This window comes from Dreissena polymorpha, chromosome 1, assembly GCF_020536995.1.
Source record: "Dreissena polymorpha isolate Duluth1 chromosome 1, UMN_Dpol_1.0, whole genome shotgun sequence".
Taxonomy (NCBI): Eukaryota; Metazoa; Mollusca; class Bivalvia; order Myida; family Dreissenidae; genus Dreissena; species Dreissena polymorpha.
Genome location: NC_068355.1, coordinates 89,265,657 through 89,288,943, shown reverse-complemented (window position 1 = coordinate 89,288,943; position 23,287 = coordinate 89,265,657). Strand labels below are relative to the sequence as shown.

At 36.6% G+C, this 23,287-nt stretch overlaps 1 protein-coding gene across 1 annotated transcript; it reads right to left on the bottom strand.

Annotated features, from left to right (window-relative positions):
- Positions 1-147: 147 nt before the first annotated feature.
- Positions 148-22,516, bottom strand: LOC127835710 (tRNA wybutosine-synthesizing protein 4-like). The gene is given in 17 exon segments (XM_052362183.1): positions 148-1,046; positions 2,295-2,424; positions 2,760-2,935; positions 3,353-3,450; positions 4,228-4,674; positions 5,534-5,788; positions 6,271-6,394; positions 6,396-6,464; positions 7,510-7,600; positions 8,034-8,065; positions 9,069-9,135; positions 10,848-10,995; positions 13,515-13,629; positions 14,688-14,771; positions 16,633-16,708; positions 17,370-17,494; positions 22,332-22,516. Coding segments are annotated over 17 exon segments (2,388 nt in total). The 5' UTR covers positions 22,422-22,516; the 3' UTR covers positions 148-785.
- Positions 22,517-23,287: the final 771 nt, after the last annotated feature.

Here is a 23,287-nt window from a genome sequence, read left to right as displayed (position 1 = left end):
ATTTTTTTACAGTACTTCAGCCTTGTCATGGATGTTAGTTGCAAAGTATTCATTGAACAAAGAAATTAATTTTCCCTCACTCTCTATTATTGTTTGTATGAACATTGCAGGCAAAGCTCTCAAGTTGTGATAGAATTTTAATAAAACTGTGGTAAAATGCTGTTTATTGACAAATAAATACATGATCTTTCTTTGAATGTGCATACATTTAACCATTTGTGTGAATTCCTGATTTGAATTCTTCTTGAGCTGGCATGACTTACTCTTTTATTCTGCTCTTCGTCAAAATGCCCTTGAAATCTATCAAAGGGTATAAGAGAAATGAAGTAGTCACAAAAGTGTTACAGACAGCACAACAGATGGGCAAATGGCATTTCTATCATCACTGCTCGCTTGCATGTTAACTATAGATATCTATACAGACATTTTTTCAGTGCAGTCAAATAATATACATTAGTTTTTGTATCATTCCATTACATCAAAATGGTAAGTTTGTGACAATTTGGGCTATTCATTCTATTTATGGTAAAACTGTACTCAATTTCAACACAATTACTGACAAAATTATAAGGCTCTGTTCACAATTTTTGAAGATATCTTAGCACTTCCTTTTCTTCTTTGTAGAAAGCAAGCAAAATGCCCTGTTAGAATGTATTGGGTTTCTAAACATTGTCATTAAAAATCAATCCAAAATAATTTCTTTAAAACAATCAAATCAAAGAGGATGTATTGAACAGATGAATAATAAGAATCACAAGAAACCCAGTTTTAAAAATTAATTTTATTTATTTTTTATCCTTTGGAAGACAGGCAACATGGGGTAAGACATCAGGGTTATGTCCTAATGAGTTCTGATTTACGCATCTTTGGACTCGGTCCTTCATAACCATCCAGGCCTTGGAAATGTCAAGGATAACGGGAGTGGTATTGAGATGAGTGCCAAAGGAGAAGCAGTTCCCCCCGCCACCAAGAATAAGGAACTTATTGTCTTCTAACGGGAGACTGGTGTGCCGATGTAACATCACAAGCTGATCTCTTTCCATTGCCTGTTGAAGAGAAAGGAGAATGAGAGAAAAGATAATGAAAAAAGTTCATGTAGATTCAAACAAGAGATGCGTTTGTCAGAAACACAATGCCCCCTACTGCGCCGCTTTGATACATGTTCTTTGACCTTGAAGAAAGACCTTGACCTTTCACCACTCAAAATGTGCAGCTCCATGAGATACACATGCATGCCAAATATAAAGTTGCTATGTGAAGGGACATAGAAGTTATGAGCATTTTTCGAAACCTAAACGCAAAGTGTGACGGAAGGACAGACAGACAGACTATATGCCCTCCTTCGGGGGCATAAAAAATATTTCGATAAGAAGAAAAAACCCTTGTCATTTGATTGGAAAATTTTAATTTGTAATACCAGATGATGAAAGTGAGTCAGCAGGCAAATACTAATACATAAATGAAGTCTATAAAACATTCACTTACAAACATTCAGTCAAATATTGATATTTTTTCAAGTCTATTGACCATAAATTGACAACAAAGTCCTGTGCTTAAACTGTAAAGCACCTGAAATTTGATGGTTTGATTTCAGATAAATTTGATTGGCTAAAGCAACGTTTTTTAACACACACAATTAAATGCATCTTTGTTTACATCCTTACATTATTTGTGCTCTTATGATTAAATAATGTATGGCAGAGACTATACGATTTTGTCAATTTTTTATGAATTTTTATAAAATGTGTAAAAAACTTATTATTCATATATTTCAATATAAATTAAAATAAAAGTTAAGAAGAACATGTGTCGAAAAATGCGAAATAAGCCAGATATTTAATTCTGAAATAGAAAATGTCTGTACACTCGAATTCGCCAGCATGTATATCATGCATGTATGATGTGAATCTAAATTTAGTTTAACGGTTCATTTTAAACTCCTGCAACTATATCTATTCGTACGACATTCTATACATAGATGGTGACGTCACTACGTTATTGTCAGTAAGACCGGTGTGTACACAATGATTCATACGACACACGAAAACTTACTCCGATCCTAATAAAAAGACGAATGCTTCGGTTATTGTAGGAAAATATGTAAGAAATATCTTCGTCACAACGGCTCGGGGCGCTAATTTGTCTTTGCTGCATTTTATGCAATTCGTCTTCAATGTATATTTTTTCTTGCCTATTTTGTGTTATTGTAACATATTTTTATCAATATATTACAATTTAATACATATAAAAATCGTATAGTCTCGCTTTAAGAATGAATATGGCCCATCACATACCGGAAGCGTGAACTCCCCAGTGCTTCCTGTTGGGAGATGAACAATGGCCACTCCCGGGAGTGTATGTGACACTCCCACACCTCCGATCAGCACAAGGAAATCACCAATAACATGTGCCGTGTGAGAGTACCTGGAGAAATGCATTGTGAAAGTCATGTTACAGAGGGCAAAAACAAAAAAGGTGTCTTCACATATGACTACATGAAAAGGCAAAAGTTACCATGAGTGTGAAGGTATGTATGAAACTATTTCAGGGAAAATTGGAAGTAATTCATGTACATAAAACTCAGTGGGACAACACTTTTTGCATAAAATGGAATTTCCATTAGAAAAGACTTCCTTTAAAGAATAACTTCCATCAGAGACAAATCTATGCACATGCATTTAGCCAAGTTTTTCCAAAAGCAGGCTTGTATAATAAAATGCTTCATAGGGCAACTACCGGTAGATTGAATTCTACTGTACCTCCCCTGTATTTGATTGGTCAGCAGGGACCATGTTACTGTCTCAAGGTCCAGCAAGTGGACAGAGTTCAAGGGCGTGGTGTTGTCGTGGAGACCACCTGCCACCACCATGTACCGGTTCCACACACTGGCAGTGTGCGAGTGGCAGAGAACCAACTGGGGGCCCTTTGTGGACAGCTGCAAGAAATAAGGTTGATTGACATATACAACGTACTATTGATGAATCCTGGTTTGGCAATCACCAATTGCAATTACATACCCAGTATTGCAATGGTTAAGATTAATTTTCATTCATAAAAAATCTATTGAATAAAATAGTTGACTTGCTGAGCATGGGACGATTGAATTACACTTGCCCCTTTTCATGGAATTTTTCATTTAATGGTCTGTTAATACAAAAAGCCCGTGCAGGCAAAACATGTTGTCCTTGATTTGCCTGTGCAGTCTGCTGATTGTTGTGTAGAACCAGCAGTCATTCAAACTTACCTTTGTCCAATGATTGTTGTTTGAAATGTAGAACCAACAGTAATTCAAACTTACCTTTGTCCAATGATTGTTGTTTGAAATGTAGAACCAACAGTAATTCAATCTTACCTGTGTCCAGTGGTTGTTGCGTGGAGAGTAGAGCCAGCAGTCGTTCAAGCCCAGATATGACTGAGTTCTTCCTCCAAATATCAGCACTACCTCCTCACCTGGGCAGGTAAATGGAAAGACAGTGTCCACATAAAAGACATTACTGGGTCAAATAGTCGTCACTTATAGTTATATCAAGGGAAAATAAACACAAAATTAAACAATTGACAACGAAATAATCCATAGTTATATGCAATTGTTGCCCCAAAAAGAAGGATATAATAAATAAAATTAATATTATTATTACAATTAAAAAGGATGTACACTGTATAAACAAGAGCACCGCATAACGGTTGCCAACGCTCGCCTGCGGGTGCAGTTTTGAATAAATGAAAGCATGTCAGAATTATTTTTTTAAGAGCTCACAGTGACCTTGACCTTTGACCTAGTGACCCCAAAATGGGTGTGGCGTGTAGAACTCATCAAGGTGCAGCTACATATGAAGTTTCAATGTTGTAGGTGGAAGCACTTTCATCTTAGAACCAATGCTCAAAAGGTCAACAAAATGCATAGGTTTTACCACCACGCGGATTACACCACAGGACGAGCTGGCTATGACAATACCTCCGCAAACAGCTGAGCTAAAAATATGTTTGAACGATACATGTAATTGAATAAGTTAGAATTAAATATATTTCTGTTGATTGATTAAACTTTCTTTTAGACCTATCCATAGTTATATGCAAGAAAACAATAATATCAAAAATAAGTAAAAGTAATTGGATATGCTCATGACCTCTTTTTATAAAATAATTCAAATGCAAAAAAAGTGTTGCAATGCCATGCAGTCATACCCTATAAGTGTTTGTAAACATTACTGCCTGCCTGATATATACCTTGATATTGGACGGCAACAGCAGAGTGGCGCCATCTAGGGCATGGCACATCTCCAGCTGCCACGGGAACCACAGTACAATGTGCGTCAAGCCTAAACTTCCTATCTTGAGTCACATTTGCAACTTCGTTATTTGCTCCACTGTCATGATTACTGTCAATATCACAATTGCTTTGCCCAGTCATTATGACACCATGACAGTTGTCTGTATTTTTTGAGCCAGAAACCAAATTCAGATAAACATCGTTATCACAGCTTTCAGAAGGTATCATAGTGTCATCAGACTGTTTTGTGTCAACATCTCCACACTGCACACATGATGGCAACACAGAATGTCTGGTTTCAATGGTAACAATTTGACTGCAGAGTTTCATGGGTGACAGTCGACCACCGATCAACAACAGGCTGCCATCTTGTAAACGAGTAACAGTTGCATGCATTCTGCTCACTGAAACAGTTAGATCTTGAATAAACATTATCAATGGATGTGTTACCTTAATTAAAAAGGAATACACTGAACATACAACTGAACCATAAAGTATTGAATGTACTTGAATATGAACAGCTTCTGTAGTAAAATAATCAGGAGGATTTCAATGTTTAAAGAACATAAAACGATAGGCTTTTTGAGGAATTATGAAGGAACAAAAATGTAATTATTTAATTCCACTTGTACAACCCCCCCCCCCCCCCCAAAAAAAAAAAACTTGGTTAAGGCTTGTGGCTCTCTTCAAGAGAGATTATACAGTATACAGAGTAAGCACTGAGACAGATAAATATATAATTTAACTGACAACCGATCTGAAAAAATTCCTCTGATAAAACCACATATAATTCAATATTTTACATACTTGGTTCTCATAGATCCAAAGAGATTTTTATTCATTCCATGTTTTAAATGTGAAATCATTTTGTTTGTTTTTCACCAGGTTAAAACCAAATGAGAAGTACATGTATTTACTTTTCTAAAGTATTGTTATGCTAATTAGTCTATAGTTACATAAACAAGAGCACCGCATAACGGGTGCCACGCTCGGCTACAGGCGCAGTTTTTAATAAATGATAGCTTGTCAGATTATTTTTTTTAAAGGTCACAGTGACATTGACCTTTGACCTAGTGACCCAAAAATAGGTGTGGCATGTAGAACTCATCAAGGTGCATCTACATATGAAGTTTCAACGATGTAAGTGGAAGCAATTTGATTTTAAAGCCAATGTTTAAAACCTCCGAAAACACCGAGCTAAAAATGAGAATTAAACAAACGATCTTCACTTTGTCCTCAGGAGCTGAGGTTATGTGCCCTGACCTTCAACATGTTTGTTGTCCTGGTCGGGGAACACCGTTTGTGTTTCCATGGACGCAGTATCCAGGGCAACCATTTCTGACACCCGCATGTGCCTGCCTTCCTGCTCCCCAAACCCACCCACTGTGAGTGCACACGCTCCGCCCTGTGGGGAGGTCACACAGCTGGTCACATGACCAAACCTTCTTAGTGAAGTATTTTGCAGGGGAGGAAATGACAGGCTGGTGCAATCCTCATACAGTGTTGTTTTTTCTTGAGCTGACAAGTTAAAATACATGCACCAGTTAATGCAATATAACTTTACAGGCAAATAGGTCTAGTAATATGGATTTTTTAAAATCCTGTGTTAAAGTTAACTAGCCCAAATTCTAGTTAATATTATATGTATATATGATAAAGTAGAGTGTTCTTTTTGAAGTGGTTTCTTCAATCATGTAGGACTTGGTTGGTTGAAGATTTGGAACTGATACACCAAGGCTATTATGGGACATCATTTTACGCACTTGCATTAAATTAGGTTTTCCCACAATGACACATTTTTAAACATTGTTCACATGACAATGGAGGCTGTTTTGTGCCATATTGCTTTGGAAAGACACATATACTTGCTGATATGACAACAGGCTGGAAAGACACATATACTTGCAGATATGACAATTATTACATTTGTCATTGTTTTATGTTGCAAGAACAAATACGGTAGAAATGATAATACCCAACAACACCCAAGACCTGATTACCGTCATCTCCGCCTGGAAGGAGTGGTGGACAGGTCCCGTTGTGAGCCGTGAGGATGAAGTAGTGGGAGCCCTTGAGATGGAGCTCCTCGTATTCATCAAACATCTCGAGTCTCTCAACACGAGCCCCGCTCTGAAGACTCCAGAACAGAGCTGTAAAACTGGTTCAGGTCCAGAGCTCTTACCTTTTCCCAGCCCTAAGGGGTAGAATTTGAGACAAAGAGAATATACGAGTCGTGTTCTGAGAAAACCGGGCATGTGCGTAATGTGTCGTCCCTAATCTGGGACTTAACTTTCCGCCTAAATTGGATTTTTGCTAAGAAGAGATTTCGTTTAAACTAAAAATGTCCTAAAAGCAGAAAGTGTTGTCCCTGATTAGCCTGTGGGGACTGCACAGGCTAATCTGGGACAACAACTTTACGCACATGCATTATGCCCAGTTTTCTCAGAACACCACTCATATATTCACAGAGAATAGTGTTTCAGTTTAAAAGTGATGTTTTTGCAAGCACATGTTTGGTTTAGTGAAAAGACATATTAGCTGCCTATGCAAATTTAGTGTTAAAAGGAAGTCTCTTCTATGCAAAAATCCAATTTAGGAAGTGTCTTCCCTGATTAGTAAGTGCAGACTGTAAAGGCTTATAAGGGACAACAAGTTAGGCACATGCATTAAGCCCCAATTTACCCAAACGCTGCTAATTTCTGTCAATTTTAAGGATAGCAAATGAATTATTACCCAAACGCTGCTAATTTTTGTCAATTTTAAGGACAGCAAATGAATTATTTTCATGGGAGCAATAATGAGAAGAGAGGGAATTATTGGAAAATTCTGTAAAATCATTTTATAAAACTAATTAGCATGTTAATTTATTATACATGATACTCAATTTCATACAAACATACATAAAATGCTTATAAATCAATTGCTTTAATCTAGCTTACCGGTATTTGATTATTTGTCTTAAAAAAACAATGTTCACAAACAGGTCGATATTATTTTGATCATTCTTTTTTACGACAAAAAAAATTGTGCAATACATTTATTAAATTTATTTGACTATTTTTATCTAAACGTTAATCTGGTCTTATGTCAAAATGGGGGAAAGATGTCTGAACTATTTACAAGAGGAATTTGGCAAAAATTAATTGGAAAAAAAGACTTTCAACTTTGTTCAACTGTTTTCTTTCTTCTATAACTGAAAGCTAATAGTTCCACATTTCAGCTATATTTATACAACTCACCAGTTTTATGAAGCGTTCAACCTGTGATATCAGAGTAGGGAAGTGGTTGATACACTTCAGGGGGGAGCCAATGGTGATGTAGTGGTTCTGCCTGCAACAATACAAGCCCCACTCTAGGATGACATGGCTTAATGCATGTGTGTAAAGTGTCGTCACAGATTACCATTTGCAGTCCTCACATGCTTATCAAGGCAACATTTTCAGCTTTTATTGATTTTTTTTTTAAATAAGTGTCTTCTAAAAGAAAATCGTGTTCCAGTGATAAGTCTAGGCCAACTGTACAGGCTTATCCGGGATGACACTTTATACACATGTATTATGCCAAGTTTTCTAAGAGCAATGCTATCAAATATTATCACATTCTATTGTTGAAAGGTAGTAATTACTTTGCAAGAGTTCGTTTTTTTAAATTATTTTTTCTAAAAGTAAGGTGTACACCTACATATTTCAGTTTTAAAGCATTCTGCTAAAACCAATTTTTTAAGTAGGTAACCAATAATTTATTAAACAAAATGTGCACTTACATAAATAAGCCAAATGTATCATTCGGATTTATCTGAAATAAAAATGGAAAAAAAATCAAATAAATGTAAAATCAAAACATCTTTTAATTAAAAGCAGCAACTGTGAAAATAGTGTTTAATACATATGTATGGTGTTGTCCCCTTGCAGTAAACACATGATAATCAGGGACAACTCTTTCTGCATAGAGTGGATTTTCCCTAAAGAAAACTTCATTTAAATGAAAAAAATCACAAAATAAAAGTGGCAAGTGGCTTCCCGGGTAACGCTGTGCAGACTGCACAGGCACACATAGGAAGACGCTGTAAACACATGCATGAAACCCAGTGTTCTCAGAGCTAGTCTCAAACATGGAGCAATCAAAATGCTTGTTTCTACGGAGGTCTTAAAATTTCAATTAAATAGTCAAGAGTGAAGGGCCAGATATATATATAAGAATTGTTGGTCTACACAATATAGGCATTGACACAGTTGAAGAACTAAATAAGACAATTAAAACTTTGGTTAATCATTTGTAGATAATAAAATCTTTTATTTGAATGCCAGTTTCTCACAAAGTAAATAACTACAAATAAAACCACATTTCATTTTTTAATTTGATTTAGTTTTTTGTAGTTTTTTGTTGTTGTTTATTTATTTATTTTTTTTTGGGGGGGGGGTCACGGACTTTTAAAAATATCAGTTTCATTCATTCTGACTGCCGGCAACTACTAGTATAGGTGTTGATCATTGCACCTGCTTTTAAACATCTCACCTGCTCAAAAACATCCACCTGCTCCCATCTCGTAGGTGTCACTCTCTCACTTGCTCACACATGTCTCACCTGCTCACACATGTCTCACCTGCTCACACATGTCTCACCTGCTAATACCTGTCTCATCTGCTCATACATGTCTCACCTGCTTATTAATGCCTAACCTGATCACACATGTCTCACCTGCTTAAACATGTCTCATCTGCTCACCTGCTCATAAAGGTCTCACCTCATACAAATTTCTCCTGCTCACAAATATCTCACCTGCTCATACATTTCTCACCTGCTCATACAAGACGAATGCTACATTTGTGAAAGTCTCCGACGCCCACTTCACAAGGGCTGAAGAGCTGCAATGAAACATTAACATGATAAACAAATCTGTTCCAGAATGTACGAAAATGGTTCTCTGTAATATGCAACAAAGCACCAGAACAGCCTTTGCAAAGATTAAGAGCTTGGCTCTCCTCTACTTACCAGTTCGACAAGAAATATATAGTGACTTTAAAATGGACAGGTAATCTCCTGACCAGACTGTACAGATTCGGGTCAATCAGTGGGAAGAGGGAATTACATAAACTACATAATTATTGACTAAAGATTTGATATTTTGTATGCATAAATGTTCACAAATTTTGAATTGTCATTTTTGATGGCATAACAGTTTATTCAACTCAGACAATTGTCAAGGTATTCAAAAAATTGTCTGGAAAATTCTTTTAACTGTGTTCAGTACAATTTGTATTGCAAGTAAGAGGACCTGTACATGAAAACCACAATTCTAACACAATGACTGCTGATTGTTATGTAGAGAAAATACTGAAATGTACAACTACCAAACAAACAAGAAACCATTGGAGACGGGTAATGCTCCCCAAAGTTTTTTTTTGTCACAATATTGCACTAAATATTCAGATAAAAGGAATCGTCTTCAGGGGCATAACTTTGGACAAAATAATACGATGGATGGTTTAGCAACTTAAAAAATTTTTAAAAGGCCATAACTCTCTAAATAAATCATCTAACCAGAACCCACAAATAACATGCACATCTCCTCAAGGTAGTTAAGCTTCCCATAAAGCTTCATTGTATTCCAGTCAGTAGTTTGGGAGAAATAGCCCGGACAAGAATTGCACTATATGTACAGTTTATAGAAAATTTCAAAGGGCCATAACTCTGTGAAAAATCATCCAACCATAATCGGCTGATAATATGCACATCTCTTGTTGGTAGTGAAGCTTCCCATAAAGTTTCATTTAATTCCTGTAATAAGTTGCTGAGAAATAGCTCGGACAAGAATTGCACTATATGTACTATGGAAAATTTCAAAGGGCCATAACTCTGTGAAAAATCATCTGACTAGAACCCGCTGATAATATGCACATGTCCTCTTGGTAGTGAAGCTTCCCATACAGTTTCATTGAATTCCGATCATTCGTTGCTGAGAAATAGCCCGGACAAAAATTGCACTATATGTACAGTTAATGGAAAATTTCAAAGGGCCATTACTCTGTGAAAAATCATCCGACCAGAACTGGCTGATAATATGCACATCTCCTCTTGGTAGTGAAGCTTCCCATAAAGTTTAATTGAATTCCGGTCATTAATTGCTGAGAAATAGCCCGGACAAAAATTGTGCACAGACGGACGGACACATGGACAGACAGATGAAACGGCAACTATATGCTCCCCCAAAATTTTTTTGGGGGCAGCATAACAACACAACAAGGAGTTGAAATGTTACTTGTACAACCCAACAATTGCTCATTGCAGGATTGTTGGATCATAATAGAATTGAGAATTGAAGGATATTTGATCAAATGTTATTTATTTGCAATTTGTAAGCTTTGTATAATTTTGATGTGCAATTATCAAAATATTAAGGCTATTGTTGCAGGTTGAGCATAAAACTTTTGTCTCTTATATCAAAATGTTTTTAATGGTAAACCCTCCATGTCCACTTGTTTACTTCATATGCATTGAGCACAAAAATCACAACATTATTTCTTCAATTATTATGACAAAGGAATTGCAAAAACAATCTATATTACAGCCAGCCTACCAGCGTCGGGTCATGTAGGTGAGCACACACTCCGACATTAGCAGGGTGGGCGTGTCAAGGTCAGCGCCACACAGCCGTAGGACCGCCTCCACAGTGTTTGTCTGGCTGAGGTCGACACCAAGAAGCTTGTAATGGGACCCACTCAGCTCTGTGATGTATTACAAACAAGCAAATTCGTTTAATTGATATCCCCACACAAGTTTGTTTATGGATGGATGCAAATCCCTTGATACATGCTATAATCCTTCAAACATATTTAAGTGTAGGGTAGTTATTTTTATGCATTTCAATTCTCCTTGTTGATATCTATACACCCATGCAGTTTCATACTGAAATCTTGCACTGTATATGAGATATGGCCTTGAAAAGTTTCACAATACAAAAAAAAACAAATGACAATAACTCTATTTAAGATAGTGAAGGACTATGGTTCTTGTGCATGGCACATTTATTATTGAACAGTTTTGTGACAGATGGGCGGAAGGACTGATGGTATGACAGACTGACTGATGGATGGACGGATTGAACCGACATTGCCAATCTTTACCCTCCGCCTTTGGCTTGGAATAATAACATACAGTGGGACCCACGCAGCTCTTTGATGTAGAACAAATAACATTAAGTGGGACCAACTAAGCCCTGTTATGTATAACAAATAATATGTACTGTGGATATGGAATCCACTTAGCTCTGTGATGTAACCGGTATAAAAAATAACATGTAGTGGACACCACTCAGCTCTGAGATGAATAGCAAATGACATGTAGTAGGAACCACTCAGCTCTGTAATGTATAACAAATATGTAGTAGGAACCACTAAGCTATGTGTATAACAAACAACATACACTGGGACCCACTAAGCTCTGTGATGTATAACAATAACATGTAGTGGGAACAACTCAGCTCTGTGATGTTTAACAAATAACATGTAGTGGAAACCACTCAGTTCTGTGATGAATAAAAATGACATGTATGTATATCAAATAACACGTAGTGGGACCCTCTCAGGTCTGCCATGTACAACAAATAACAATTTGAAATGTAGCAGGACTGACTATACTCTGTGATGTATAACAAATAATATGTAGAAGGACTGAGGCAGCTCTTTGATGTATAACAATTTACATGAACTGGGACCCACTCAGCTCTGTAATGTGAAACAAATAACAAGTAGTGGGATCCACTCAGCTCTGTAATGTATAACAAATAACAATATTACATGTTGTAGGACTGACTCAGCTCTGTGTTGTAATACAAACAAGCAAATTTGTTGAATTGATATCCCCCGCCAATATGCTTCTGGACCCAAAAGTGTTATATTTGACACTCAAAAAAGCATTTTTTCAAGATACAAAGGACCATAATTCCTTCATTATCCAATGGTGTACAATGCCATTTGGCGTGCATCATCATCTTATCCATATATATACTCATACCAAGTTTCAATGAAATCCGCCAAAGCCATTCCAAGATATGGCTCCGGACACAAAAAAGCATTTTTCCAAGATACAAAGGGCCATAAATCTGTTATTAACAGATGGTGTACAATGCCATTAGGCGTGCATCATCCTCTTATTTATATATATACTCATACCAAATATCATTTAAAATCCGCCAAAGCACTATCAAGATATGGCTCCGCACACAAAAGTGCCGGACGGAGAGACGGATGGAAAGACGGACGGATGGACGGACAACGCCAAAACAATATCCCTCCGCCTATGGCGGGGGATAATAACATACAGTGTGACCCACTCAGTTCTGCAATGTATAACAAATAACATTTAGTAGGACCCACTCAGCTCTGTTTTGTATTATAAATAACATAATGTGTGACCCACTTAGCTCTGTTATGCATTACAAATAACATGTAGTGGGATCCACTCAGCTCAGTGATGCATCACAAATAACATGTAGTAGGACAAAATCAGCTCTATTATGTACAACAAATAACAAGTAGTGGGAACCACTCAGCTCTGCTGTGGTCTAACCTATTTGAAGAGACAGCACAGTGTGGTCTTACCTATGTGAAGTGACAGAACAATGTGGTCTTACCTATTTAAAGAGACATAACGATGTAAATATACCTATTTGAAGGGACAGAACAATGTGGTCTAACCTATGTGACAGGACAGAACGATGTGATCTTACCTATGTGAAGTGACAGGACATTGTAGTCTTACTTATGTGAAATGACACAACAATGTGGTCTTACCTATGTGATGGGACACAACAATTTGGTCATACCTATGTAATGTGACAGTGACAGAACATTGTGGTATTGCCTTTGTTAAGGTACAGAAAAATCTGGTCGTCTCACCTATATGGGAGAGAAAAATAAGGTTTTACCTATATGAAGTGACACAACAATGCGCTTTTACCTATGTGAAGAGAGATAACAATGTGCTCTAACCTATGTGATGAGAGATAACAATGGACTCTTACCTATGTGATGAGAGATAACAATGTGCTCTTACCTATGTGATGAGAGATAAAAATTTGCTCTTACCTATGTGATGAGAGATAACAATGTGCTCTTACCTATGAGTGAGGACAGGATTATGTGGTCTTACCTATGTGACCGGACAGAACTATGTGGTCTTACCTATGTGACAGGACAAAAAAATGGTCTTACATATGTGAAGTGACACAACAATATTGTCTTACCTATGTGTGGTGACATAGCTGGGTGGTGTATATTTATGGGTCCTATCATCTCTAACATATCTGTTCGCTGCTTGATAAGTGCATGTTTTCTCTTTACCAGCTCTGGGAAATCTATCTATATGCAAAAATCAAACAGCTTCATGACAAGATAATCTATCAATTAATCTATAATATGATTAACAACTTATTATAAATAATAAGAAATGCGAAGTGAAGTATCGTTCATAAACAAACAAATTTAAAGTTTGTGTACTAAGAAGACTTTTGTTTTACAAAACTTGTTTGTACTTTGATATAATACCACAATACAAACAGACACAAGCAAGAGGAAAGAAGCAACATTAACAAAAGCTGTCCATTGACAGTGAGCACAACTTATATTCTGCTTTGATAGTTAACTAATTTTCTGTCAGTAACTTTACATGATGACAGTGAAGACATATTTGATGGTCAATATCTTTCATAGTTAAAAAGTATTTTTTAGAAATAAAAACTAAACATTTACAGTATGTCAGTATGTACATTTTGCACGCTAACCTTTACCAGACTCGTATAGGTATAAAAATAGGCATAATCCTGCTAAAAATCTGGTTACGGTTATAGGTCTTTAAAATGAATGTTCGTAAAGACCGTGAACCCATATGTTCATTATATTTCAATATCTGTAGCAAACATGTATGGATTTATTGCATGCAAAAGGTAACCTAAAACCTAAGTTTAAAAGGCACATAATTCTTCTAAACAGCAGGTCAGAGTTATTGGCCTAGAAGAGTGACATTGAATGATGATCTGAAACACATGTGTTTTGTTTCAATTGAATAGTTGTAGTACTTAACAGAGATATGTGCTTGTTGCATGCACCTTGCTCACCAAATTAACCAAACATGTACACATACAAAAGGGGGCATAATTCTGCTAAAAAGGTGGTAACAGTTATAAGTCTTGGTAAGTGAAAGATCATTAAGACACTAAACACATAAATTGCAGGTCACAATTATGGAACATTGACCGTGACATGTCACAATGACCCCAAACACATGTGTGAAGTTTGGATTGAATAATCTAAAGTCATATCAGTAGAATATAAATGTTGCATGTTGCAGATGCTGACAAATGAGTGAGTACACTAGCTGAAACAATTTTATGAATAATGGAACTATAAACAAATCTTACCTCAAACAGAACTGTCTCTTTCAACAGGTTCTTTGCCTTCAGTCTGAAGTAGGACGAGTCAAACCCTGCTCCAAGGGAGATGATCTGAAGGAAAATACACCAAGGGAGATAATACACTTTAGATTGCTTTTATCCACTAGCCTAAGAAAAGCATGTATCATCCCCCCCCCCCCCCTACCTCCCTTGTTCTTAACAAAATTGAATGCTGGGGACAGTAAATAACGAGTACATGTTTATCCATCGTACATGTACAATGTATATCCATCCTATGGATCTTCATCTGTGATGATACATATTCTAAATTATCACATGTTTGTACGTAATTTTAGGGTACAAACAAAACAATTAAAAACACATTCAATTATTATTTTATAACAGTCAAGAGTCTTGTGTAGCAAGGACAAAATTTATCAGTTGCTTATATATTCTCAATACATGAATGTAATTATTGTAAAACTTGTGTTAATTAATGACTTCAAGCAAAATTGTTAACACAGTTATGAAGTACAATAAGATGTGTTGTTCAGTTGCAACCACAACAAAAATACCTGCTCAAATATGATTTACACTTTAATAAATAAAGGGGATTATTCTGGATTAAGGATTATAAGGTAATAAAAGAATGCATTTAAATATGCACAGTATTTTTATGGGAAAGCTGTTTAGATGGTGATTGCTGAAATTGTATTAACCATTTCTTTGCATATCAGGGCTTACTCTGCCAATCGCCAAATTAGCCAATGGCTACAAATTTACTTATTTGGCTAAAGAAAGTTCTATTTGGCTACAACTTTTTTACGTTTAAACCTAAAAATGGCCAAAATTAAAAGAATTTTGCCATAGCAAGGCGAATTTGGTTAACGAAATTGTTGAGCCAGGGGAAGCCCTGCATATGTTTCTTGTTGTACTAGTCTATTTATGATTTTTTTTGTTTAAAACTGTTGAAATCATCCCTGTTCATATAAGTTTTTTCAACATCTGATCCAGATCAATTTTTTAAATACTTTTTCACCACAGTTATACAAAAAGTAGTTCCAAGTGGGTGTGGCTTACATATGATTCGACATTCAAAAGAAGCAAGTACATGAATAAATAATTTATAGGCAGAGTTAATAAGTTTTATCGCACAGCCATAAAAGAACACTTAAACAAATTGGGTCTGTGTTTCCAATATAATTGACCAGTCACCAAAGTATCGATCGCTTCGCCCACAGTTTTTGATCAGCCAATCAGATATCGATTTTTCACACACCCCTCAGCAACGCTTATCTGGCCGCCATTTTGTCCGACAAACAAAGCATGTAGTACATATGGAATTGACGTAATTTTTAAGAGTTTGCACAGATTTTATATCAAATGCATGACCATTACTGTTTGAACATTATTCAAAATTGTAGGTGCTATACATACTTTATAAAAGGTTATTATTTTATCTTTATTTCTTGAACAAAGGTTATTATTTTATCTTTATCTCTTGAACATTTGAACGAGTAATGAGAAAACAAACACAATAAATAGTTTACCCACAACAGTTGTAGCATATTCTAAGTGGAAAAGGGGCCATAATTATGACAAAATGCTTGATAGAGTTGTCTGCTCTTGTTTATAGGTTGGGATCATGTTGGTAAACAAGTATGCAAAATATGAAAGCAATATGTGAAGGGACAAAGAAAATATTTTGGGTAGTACGAAAACTTTAACATTTGCACGCTAACGCAGACGCCGGGGTGAGTAGGATAGCTCCACTATATATATTTCATATATAATAGTCGAGCTTATAGTGTTTTATTGTAGAGAGGGAACAATCTTAAATTTAATAAGCCGTGTTCTGGAAAAACTGGGCTAAGCCAGTCTGCAAAGGCTAATCAGGGACGACACTTTCATGAAATTTTGGTTCGAAGAAGTCTCAAGAGTCTGCTTTTAAGTCAATTTAATAAGAACCTACCTGCTTTGGCCCGGGGTTTGTGGACAGGAACCTTTCCACAGTGTACTCACAGGCCTTGGCTCTAACATAATAACCTCTGCAATTACACAATAATGGTGTGTGATATGTATAAGGTTGGAGCGTGATGCCCTTCCTTTTTAAGAATACATGCAGTTAATTTTAATATGAAGAGGGGAACAGAAACAGAATGTGTAATAATATTATTTATTTTATGCTTCCAATCATTTATAGAGAAATATCAGTGAATAAAATCTGATATTTCACAGTTTTAGTGAATTATCAATTATCAATAATTTTCATTTGACCGAAATATTTTTTAGATATCTTTGGTGTCTCCATTGTGATCCCCCCTATGTTACCAAGGGCAATTACTCTTCATTGAATTTTTATGCAAAATACGGGTAAGCTACCCTTGAACATACATGTAATTACATTTCGGGCCCCCAACAGGGCATTACCTTGTCCGGAATGGAAAAATACAATTTAAAAATTTATTTTCACAAGTGGCGCTTCTATTATCACCAGTCAATTAAAATCGATATTCCACCAAATATCCTCTATTGCTTCAGCAGTAAAACAATATCAACACCCATGTTGTTACAGTTAAATCTATTGTCTTCATACGCAATGTTTCTGAAAAACTTCTAATTAATATAATTATTTGTTAATAATATTCTTAGTGTTCAGGCATTTACATGTTCTAAGGTGCTACAAAAAGATAAATTTAGAAATCCCACCTGTGTATCAATGGTGCTCTTCTCGTGACTCTAACAACAAATGCCTGCAGGTAAGGGTCTTCATAGTAACCTTGCTGTGACATAGAACACTTGCTGACTATACTGCAGTCATTGGTACCTTGTACCTGAAAATATTTCACTATTAAACTGATATCATAATCTTCTTTTCCATTATTTTAATAATATTTCTACATCATGCGAAATGATTCCAGATACATATTTCACAAACATCTGAGACTTAAAAAAAATTAATTAACAATCTTATTTTCACTAATTATAAATAATTAATTATAACATGGTGATGCATTTAATAAGATCACAGTGCAAGCCTTGCCAATATTGATTATTTGGCCTACCTGAATAGGTCAAGGTCAGGGTCAAAATGAGGCCAGGTGATGCCGTGTGTAAATAGTCTTGATACACATGTATATAACATCCATGAAAGTATCAAAGCTTTCTCGCATGTGGTATTAATGTAAGTCTGAATGCATCCAGTTTGGTTTACTGAGAATTAGGACCTTCAGAGTGGATCCATGGAAAGGTCGACATGAGGTCAGGTGATTTCTATGAATTGATAGTGTTCAAAGACATCATTTTTGAAAGTGTTAAAGCTTTGAATGAAGTATTATTGATGTTTGACAAAACACATTATTTGGGTTAACCAAGTATTGAGACCTTAGAAGTTCCCTGTTATGTTGGGTCACCTTAAACAGACAGACAGAAAAACAGAAAAAACAGGGCATTAACTATATGCCCCCTGGCAGTTTTAGATGCTGAGAGCATCACAAAGATAACATCAAATGATTTGATTGTCTATAATTCAATTTAAATAAAGCAGGCACTTACACCAGGCAAAAGTTATGTCACCGCAGACTTTAAAGTTGTGTAATTTTAGATACAATTGTATACATAAAGATAATAATTTAATGACATGTAATTACCTTTTGTGTAGAACATGTAAGAGGCCCACAAACGAATAGATACAAAGCATACTTTCTCATCATTTTGATTTGGCAAACATCGACAAATTACAAAAATTGAAAGTGATAAAATTAGTATCAAGAAGTCATCATAACTTCATTTAAAACTAGTACACAAACCGCTATGCTTTATAATACATTTGTTATTATCCTAATTACCCACTGGCTTACTATATATACATTTATGATAGATTATTGATTGTTTTGTCTGCAAGAATGTTGCAAAATACATTTTGCTATTTATACATTTGAGGAGCTCTCTGGGAGGATGGGGATTACCATAAATATGTTTTTGGACCCTAAAAAAATTGTTTCCGAAAAAAAGAGAGAAAAATATTCCCAAAATACAGGTGTCTGAAAATTTTTTAATAAAAAAGGTGACCGAAAATGAAGAGGAACTAAATTTATTGCATATAAAATTGTAAATTATGATGCAATATGTATACCGCCATTGTATCAACAACTAATAAAACATGCTTGTGAAATACCAAGCCAATTAAACCTTTGCTGCCTTGACCTAAAATGATAGATAAAAAATACAAACAAGAGCGCCGCATGACGGAGCAATATACGCCCGATTCGTGTGCCATTGGAGATGATACACTGATGATTGATGTATTTGTTTTGGAAATAAGCAAAAAAAAATTTCAAAAATCGCGAAAAAAATAAACCCGATGAAAATATCGCAAAATAAAACTGGATAAAAATATTGCATAAAAATATTGCATGTGTTAATCGGTTGCATGTCTCCAATCAGACCTGACTGATATATAATCTATATACTACCTCTGACCAAGTTTGGTGAATTCAACTTGAACTAGAGCTTTGTCACTGAATGTGACTTATACCCCCATACCACTTTGACGCAGGATAAAAAGTTGTTTAAAAGTTTCGGATGAATACAATTTGAATTAGAGTCCGGACAAAGTGGCGCCGTTGAAAATGCACTAATTGACCCTATGACCTAGTTCTTGACCCGACATGACCCATATTCGAACTTGACCTAGATATCAACTAGATGCAACTACTGACCAAGTTTGGTAAAGATCGGATGAATACAATTTGAATAAGAGTCCGGACAAAGTGGCGCTGTTGAAAATGGACTAATTGACCCTATGACCTAGTTTTTTACCTGGCATGACCCATATTCGAACTTGGCCTAGATATCAACTAGATGCAACTACTGACCAAGTTTGGTGAAGATAAGATTTATACAATTTGAATTAGAGTCCGGACAAAGTAAAATGCACTAATTGACCCTTTGACCTAGTTTTTGACCCAGCATGACCCATATTCGGACTTGACCTAGATATCAACTAGATGCAACTACTGACCAAGTTTGGTGAAGATCGGATGAATACAATTTGAATTAGAGTCCGGACAAAGTGGCGCCGTTGAAAATGCACTAATTGACCCTATGACCTAGTTTTTGACCCGGCATGACCCATATTCGAACTTGGCCTATATATCAACTAGATGCAACTGCTGACCAAGTTTGGTGAAGATCGGATGAATACAATTTGAAATAGAGTCCGGACAAAGTGGCCCCTTTGAAAATGCACTTATTGACCCTATGACCTAGTTTTTGACCCGGCATGACCCATATTCGAACTTGGCCTAGATATCAACTAGATGCAACTGCTGACCAAGTTTGGTGAAGATCGGATGAATACAATTTGAATTAGAGTCCGGACAAAGTGATGCCTTCCGCCCGCCGCCCGCCCGCCCGCCAAGGGGTTTCACATAATACGTCCCGTATTTTATACGGGCGTATAAAAATTAACATACTACTCACTTCATATGAGATTATTTCAAATGTTGTTGGTGAACCAATTGTTTATTAGGGGTATACATAGTTATTAACCGATTCATGCAAATTTAATGGTCCATTGCTCTTAGGCATCTATCTTTCAGGTTTTATGACCATAATCCGGTTGTAAACCCTATGATTGAAGTGTCCAGAGATTTAAGTAAAGAAAGGGCAGAAATCTGTCAAAAATAGCACTGAAACATATACTGTCAGAATATTTAGTCATTAATTATGGTATGTCCAAAAATAAAAAATAAAACAATATTTATTTTAGCTACAAAAGGGGATGTTCGAAAAATTAGAGAGTCTGAAAACTTGTAGTCATTAGATTAGTCTGTGCAGTCCCCTTCTTTGCTGTCTTTTATCGCAATCATGGTAAAAACCTTTGAAACAAAAAGGAACATACACTAGCCAGTGTGATACACATATTAATAAAAAAAGAATTCATGCATAAGTTTAGATGCTTATAAGCTTAATGGTCTTTTCAGTGCTTTGTGAATAAATGGGTGATTGAATTAACTAATTAATGAAATTCAGGAGAAGACAGAGCTGTGAAACCCAGCTACTGACGCTGACCAATGAGCTCGTCCATTCCATGGCCCGCCATAAACAACATGACCTTGCTGTAGTTGATTTCAGCAAGGCCTTCGATCGGGTCCCGCACAGACGCTTGCTCACCAAACTCAATCACTATGGCATGAGGGGTAACACCTTGAAGTGGATTGAAGCCTTTCTGACAGATCGCACGCAGAGGGTAGTCGTTGATGGAGCAACATCCGAGCCAGCACCCGTCGTTAGCGGAGACCCTCAGGGAAGCGTCCTCGGACCCATCTTATTTCTTGTCTTCATCAACGACTTGCCACTACATGTCACATCCAGAGTAAGGCTATTCGCAGATTACTGTGTGGTTTATTGGGAAATCAACTCGGAAGAAGACTGCCTGATCCTACAAAACTACCTAATAAAGCTAGCCGAATGGGAGAAACAATGGGGTATGGACTTTCACCCAGAGAAGTGTAGCATTCTCCGTGTCCACAGAAAGCGGAACCCAATCATGTTCCGTTACACCCTGAAAGACCACATCCTCGAGACTGACTCGACTACCAAGTACCTGGGAGTAATCTTGTCCCAAAACCTTTCATGGAACCACCATATGGACATCATGGCGAAAAAGGGGAACAGAACGCTCGGCTTCCTCCAGCGCAACCTACGCGTCAGCAATGAGAAGGTCAAGACCACGGCATACACTTCTCTTGTCCGGCCAGGCCTTGAGTATTGCTCCACAGTGTGGAACCCATTTACAAAGGACCTGGTTTACAAGCTTGAGATGGTACAGAAGAGGGCTGCTAGAAATGTGACCAACCGATACCACAACACCAGCAGCGTATCCTCCATGATCGAGTATTTGGGGTGGGAGACGCTCGAGTCACGACAGACCAACGTGCAACTCACCATGATGTACAAAATCATCAATGACCTGGTGGATATCCCAGCAAACCAATACCTTGTACAAGCCCCAAGTCGCCCTAAGGACCATAACAAGAAGTACCACCAGCCGTCTACATCCACATCTTACCACAAGAACTCATTCTTTCCACGAACCATATCCGTTTGGAACCACCTCCCTGCGTCAGTCGCAGAGGCCCCTGACTTGGTATCCTTCAAGCAGGGGCTTTCCTCACTCACCTTCTAATCAATGTTATGTGCCCAGCTTCAAGTAACCCCTAGTTATTCCCATTGCTGTGCCGGCCGCGGCCACCGTAACCAGAGAGGTCTGGGTTGAAGAGGAGAAAATGAAGCTGGCAAAACTTTTTACTATCTCTATACTTTTAACTATCAAATCTCTTCTTTCTATCCTATCATTTTATACCTTTCTCTTGACCTAGCACCATCCGTCGCGTAATAATCAAGTGTGATTGCGCCGACGTATGATGTAGATGTAGAAATATCAAAGACCATCCTGACGGATGTAAGTTTACAAGACGGACTTTTTTCCCATTACCCCAAAACAGGCATCGATACGGGCCTTTTAGACCACCATAAACAAACTGGTCTAGGCTTGCGACTGGGCTTAAATATGTCATTGAAAAATAAAATGTATAATTGTGATATAAATAAATTAGGTACGAAATGTTGAGGGACGGATTTAGAGAGTAAGACGTTTTTCCTCACAGCGGTTTCGCGTCTTGATTTAGAAGATTTATTCTTTTTCAAAGTGTCTTCTTTATCTACACAATTCGTTTCTTCTAACTGTTTTGACATATTTTCAATGTATTATCAGTTTTGAAAGAAAACAACAATTTCCCAGAAGTAAGCTCGATAAAACTGATCAGTCATTTAAGGGCCTTGTCGCCTGTATTTCATTTTCGGTAACTTTGCAGAAGATCCAATGAGCATAGGGTCCTATTAACTGAATTTCCACCGAATTGACTTGTCTTTCCGTTATTTCAGTTTGTGCAAGCTAAGTATCAAATTAAAGAGTAGCATATCCTGTTTCGAAATTATTAATTAAAAGGTTGTCCCCTGACGTCTAAGAAAATCCCATTCGCCTAATTGCAGTCATCCTCAGAAAACATTGTTTCATAAAGTGCACTGCTTGCAGTGGTTGGTCTTCTTAAAATGTATATTCTAGCACCGTCTGATATCCATGTTTAGAGCTCACATAAAACACAGGCTGTCCATATTGCACTCTGATAGTGATCCATGGCATCTTGTACAATGTAAAGCTTAGCACGTAACCATATTGTATATGGTCCATAATGTGAACATTCGTTAATGTTAGGGTTAAAATGAACATAATTCTATTTTCAATGTGGATAAACTGACAAAGTTTATCCACATTGAAAATAGAATAATGTTCATTTTAACCCTTTTTAGCAGTTCTTATATCGGACTATTAACGTTCCACTCAATCACTGACAGTATGTGATAGCTATTTTTTTAAATGTTTTTATTTCTCATGTTTTCATTGAGAAATATCGGAAATGTGTTACAACAGTTCCAAGTTGTGTTGTGGTTCAAGTGTTCTACCTATAAAAGAAATAGATTATAACTCAGTTGGTTACCTTCAGCAGTGAGTTAAGTGATGCCACGATAAACACACACAATTATGAACCATACAACAAAAA